We start from the raw sequence: 4411 nt of genomic DNA, 5'->3' as shown, positions 1-4411 counted from the left end.
CACAGCTGATGTAAACCAATCTACTGGCAATTCTGAAGTACTCTTAGAAAGCTGAGACACTTTGTAATTTATTTCTTCTCCCCTGTCTCAGCCATATTTTTCCTTTCTTTTGCCTTAGAAGCACATGAACAGGGAGTCACTAGGGGGGTTCCACAGGGCTCCATCTTAGGCCCAGTGCTCTTCCACACCTTCTTAAATGACTTGGACGCAGGGCTGGGAAGGATACTAAGCAAGTTTGCAGACAACACAGAACTGGAAGGAGCTGTTGACTCCCTCGAAGGCAAGGAGGCCTTGTAGAGACACCTTGACAAATGAGAGGGCTGGTCAATCACCAACCATATGGAGTTCCATATGGGAAAGTTCTTTTCTGTGAGGGAAAGTTCTGGATTCTGCACCTGGGATGGGGCAATCCTGGATGTTCAGACTGGGGAATGAGATGCTGGAAAGCAGTGCTGTGGAAACGGACCTGGAGGTCCTGGTCGATGGCAAGTTGAATATGAGTCAGCAGTGCCCTGGCAGCCAGGAGGGCCAACCGTGTCCGGGCGGGCATCAGGGAAAGCATCGCCAGCCAGTCTAGGGAGAGGATTTTCCCACTCTGCTCTGCACTGATGCGGCCTCAGCTTGAAGGCCACTGAAGGGCTACAGTATTCCTCAGGCTGAAGGTGGGAGGAGGTGAATGTCTCCCTCTGCTTTGCCCTCATGAGGCCCCTCCTGGAATAGCCCCCAGCTCTGGGGCCCAGCACAAGCAGGTTGTGCCCTTGTGGCACTTTTGGGCACCACAATGTAAGAAAGATATTAAGCTAATAGACAGTGTCCAAAGGAGGGCAACAAGGATGGTGAAGAGCCTTGAGGGGAAGCCGTGTGAGGAGCGGCTGAGATCACTGGGTCTATTTATCCTGGAGAAGAGTAGACTGAGGGGAGACCTCATCGCAGTTACAACTTCCTCGTGAGGGGAAGAGGAGAGGCAGGCACTGATCTCTCCTCTGTGGTGACCAGTGAAGAACCTGAGGGAATGGGCTGAAGTTGTGTCAGGGGAGGTTTAGGTTGGATATCAGGAAAAGAGTCTTCCCCCAGAGGGTGTTTGGGCACTGGAACAGGCTCCCCAGGGCAGTGGTCACAGCTCCAAGGCTGACAGAATTCAAGAGGCATTTGGATGATGCTCTCAGGCACCTGGTGTGAATCTTGGGGATGGTCTTGTGCAGGGCCAGGAGTTAGACTCAATGTTCCTTGTGGGTCCCTTCCAACTTGGCATATTCTGTTATTCTTTGTGCCCAAAAAAAGCTTTGAGAAGGCCTATCTTTTCATCTGACGTCTAATACTCTTTACTCTCCAGCAGTTCAGTTACAGACTTTGCCCAGTGCAGTGTGGGGGTCTTTGGAAGGAAACAGATGTTATACTACTTCTCTCTTACCAAATCCTGCCTGGTTTGTCCTGAAAATACTAAATCCTAAGACCCCCCTCTCCCTCTAGTGAAGGCCTGACTATTTGCCGTTGACCGTTTTGTCCTTTTCTGTTCAGTAAACGTCCACCCACGGTGCTCAAGGAGCAAGTTAGTGCATGTGGCCTGTTGGTTTATAGCCAGTGCTTCACATGCAAAAGCCCAGACTTAAAAACCTCCAGGCAGCAATCTCTGGACTCTGGTAAGTTGTGCAGTGATAGAAACAGCCCATAAAAGCATCAACCTTGAATCCTTCTTTTGTCTTTTTGTTGGCAGCCTGAACCACCAACTTCTATTAAGTGACACCTTGTCAAGTGTTATTTTAAAGGGGTGGGGGTGGATTTCTTTAGCCACTGAAAGGCTACAGTATTCCTCAGGCTGAAGGTGGGAGGAGGTGAATGTCTCCCTCTGCTTTGCCCTCATGAGGCCCCGCCTGGAATGGCCCCCAGCTCTGGGGCCCAGCACAAGCAGGATGTGCCTGTTGGAGCAGGGCCGGAGGAGGCCTCAGAGGGCTGGAGCACCTCTCCTCCACAGCCAGGCCAGGAGAGCTGGGGCTGTCCATGCTGGAGAGGAGCAGGCCTCATTGAGGCATTCCAGTGCCTGAAGGAGGCCTGCAGGAAAGGCAGAATGATTTATTACTGATAGGAAAAGGGGGAATGGTTTTAAGCCAAATGTGGGGAGATTTAGATTAGATACTAGGGAGAACTGTGAGGGTGGTGAGATACTGGAACAGGCTGCCCAGAGAAGCTGTGGATGCCCCATCCCTGGAAGGCCCCATTCCAGGACAGGGCCCTGAGCACCGTCATTTAGTGCATGGGGTCCCTGCCCATGGCAGGGGGTTGGAACCAGGTAGTCTTTGAGGTCCCTTCCAAACCAAGGCATTCTGGAACTCCGTGAGGGTGTCCTGTTACCTGGACATGAAATGTTACCCAATGGTTGCTATGGGGACTCATGGACTTCCCCTCTAGCTTTGGGCAGAAACTGGTGATTTGGGAATGGGAATATTGGAGTGAGGGGATATTTGCAAGCTGTTGGGATAGGCTTTTCCTTGGTGAGGCAACTGGTAAGAGATCAGAGGTGATGTCTTTTCCTTGATGCAATGCACTCAAGTAGGAATGGCCCACAGCACCATTCAATGCGTATTCCAGCAGTTTGTCATTAGCTGGGCCCTCTACCTCAAGGGAACGTGTACAGCATGGTACCGCAAAATTAGAATACCCTCTGATTCTCGTTTTGGTGTTTTTGTTTCTGGTTTTGTTTTTCTGTGTGATATACATTCCCCTATGTTAAGTGAATCTTCTGTTAATTCCTGTCTCCCACAAGCTGCTGTCATGCAACAGAACTGTGTGAGGAGCTCAGCCACTGCTCCTCTTGTGCTGCCACTTGTGGAAGACAGGGCTGGTAATGCTCTATATGGACTGTTGAGGGCAAAGCTTGAGTGAAATGTTGGACACGTTCCTGAAGAGAACCAGGACACCATTTGAATCTTACCTCGCCGTATTCCACCATGGCAGCCCATTTCATTCCTCTGCCATCTCTGATCTTGATTCTAACATTCTGTTTTTCAGCTGGTGAAGAATTCATAAGATCTCACAGGTGAATCTTCCAAGCCAATCTAACTGGCGATAGTTCTGTTGTGGTAAGCAGTGAATGGCACCCTTCTCTCCATCCTGCAGTCTCTTGTGCTCCCAGACCTGTCTTCTGGCATGTGACTGACCTCAAGGGTCTGATTTACCACTCAAGACAGAGTTCCCAGTCAACTCCAAATGCACCCATGAACACCTCAGCATGTCTATCACTTGCAGAGGGTGGAGAGTAATCTAAAAAAGCTTGTTGCTTCAGAACTCAGGGACAACATTTACAAATCATGGGTAATGTTAACAGAAGGAGATGCCATTTAAAGCTGAAGCTATTCTAGAGACACCCAAGACATAGGCCAGTGATTTTAAAGAAAAAGCAAAGGAGAGGACAGGAAGTCTTTGACTTCACAAATATGAAATGTTTAGCTGGTTTAAGGTATGCCTGTCACTGAGGTGCCAAGCACAATTGTAGCGGATTGGGGCACAAACGAGTTCTGTTTATTACTCCAAGAAGTCTGTAAATAAGATCCAGCCCACAGTGTAGTTTATCCCCTCAGTTTTGGGATGCCACTGCTGCCTTGTAAAACAGAAACATTTAGCAAGAATAGGAAAAGGCCTCAAGCTTTTTTACAAAAGAATTTACATGATCCAGCTCAAGTTCCACAAAAATAATAGCAGACTTGGGGTTGGGGTTTCTTTTCAGCAGCAGTTCATCTAATACAGAATGCTTATGGCTATCACAGCTGAATTTGCCTATTTGAGGGAGAGAGAGGGAATGAAACACCTACAGCCCAAAATCAATTAGGGAATTGAAACAGGGGAGCAGGGAGGAGAGGCTTCAGGTGGCTCCTAAGCTACTTCCATTTCTACCCCATTGCAGCAGTGGCAGCAGAGCCAGCAATACCCACGTTTTTTCAGAGCAGCAGATAATTCAGTAGTGCTACCAATGAGTGACACTGAAGAGGAACTAAGAGATAATAATGGGTATGTGACAGATAAAATGTCTCCAAAGTCTAGTTTCTGATAAACGGTACAAACAGATTTTTGCCAAGCTTTTGGGTTCTGTTTGATTCTGTGTAAAAATTTTTAAGCTGGAATATAGAGGCCTGCCTGGAAAAGAACTAATTAAACAGAAAAAAACACCACAAAACAAAAAAAAACCCCACTGTGAGAAATAAAAATATGGCTTTTTATAGGCATATCACAAAGCTGTAAGATATTCAAGTCTCAGGCTGGGACTAGGTATCAGGGACTTTTTCGGCCTGATAAGGGAAATATAAAAATTCCTAAAAATTAAAATTTTGGGGGGCCATGTGAGAATTTTGTACACAGGAATTTCTCTTCTCTCTTTGGGCTAAGAACAAAGGAAGATCCATCATTTTTGACAGAGGAT

The 4411-nt window shown here is 47.5% G+C and overlaps 1 protein-coding gene across 2 annotated transcripts in view; it reads left to right on the top strand.

Moving 5' to 3' along the window:
• The first annotated feature begins 1518 nt into the window (after positions 1-1518).
• LOC108508644 (E3 ubiquitin-protein ligase RNF4-like) overlaps positions 1519-4411 on the top strand; it is a 7375-nt gene continuing 4482 nt past the window's right edge. Inside the window, exons 1-3 of one of the 2 annotated variants that reach the window (XM_017837605.1) lie at positions 1519-1640; positions 3007-3034; positions 3899-4002. In XM_017837605.1, the coding sequence (XP_017693094.1) occupies positions 3965-4002 (38 nt within the window). In that variant the 5' untranslated portion in view covers positions 1519-1640; positions 3007-3034; positions 3899-3964. Of the gene's footprint in view, positions 1641-3006; positions 3078-3898; positions 4003-4411 lie in introns of both variants that reach the window. The other variant, XM_017837604.1, reaches the window with a different exon arrangement.

The sequence above is a fragment of the Lepidothrix coronata genome, unplaced genomic scaffold, assembly GCF_001604755.1.
Source record: "Lepidothrix coronata isolate B3197 unplaced genomic scaffold, Lepidothrix_coronata-1.0 Scaffold307, whole genome shotgun sequence".
NCBI lineage: Eukaryota > Metazoa > Chordata > Aves > Passeriformes > Pipridae > Lepidothrix > Lepidothrix coronata.
The sequence above is the reverse complement of the archived record's forward strand: the minus strand, read 5'-3'. Positions and strand labels throughout refer to the sequence as shown.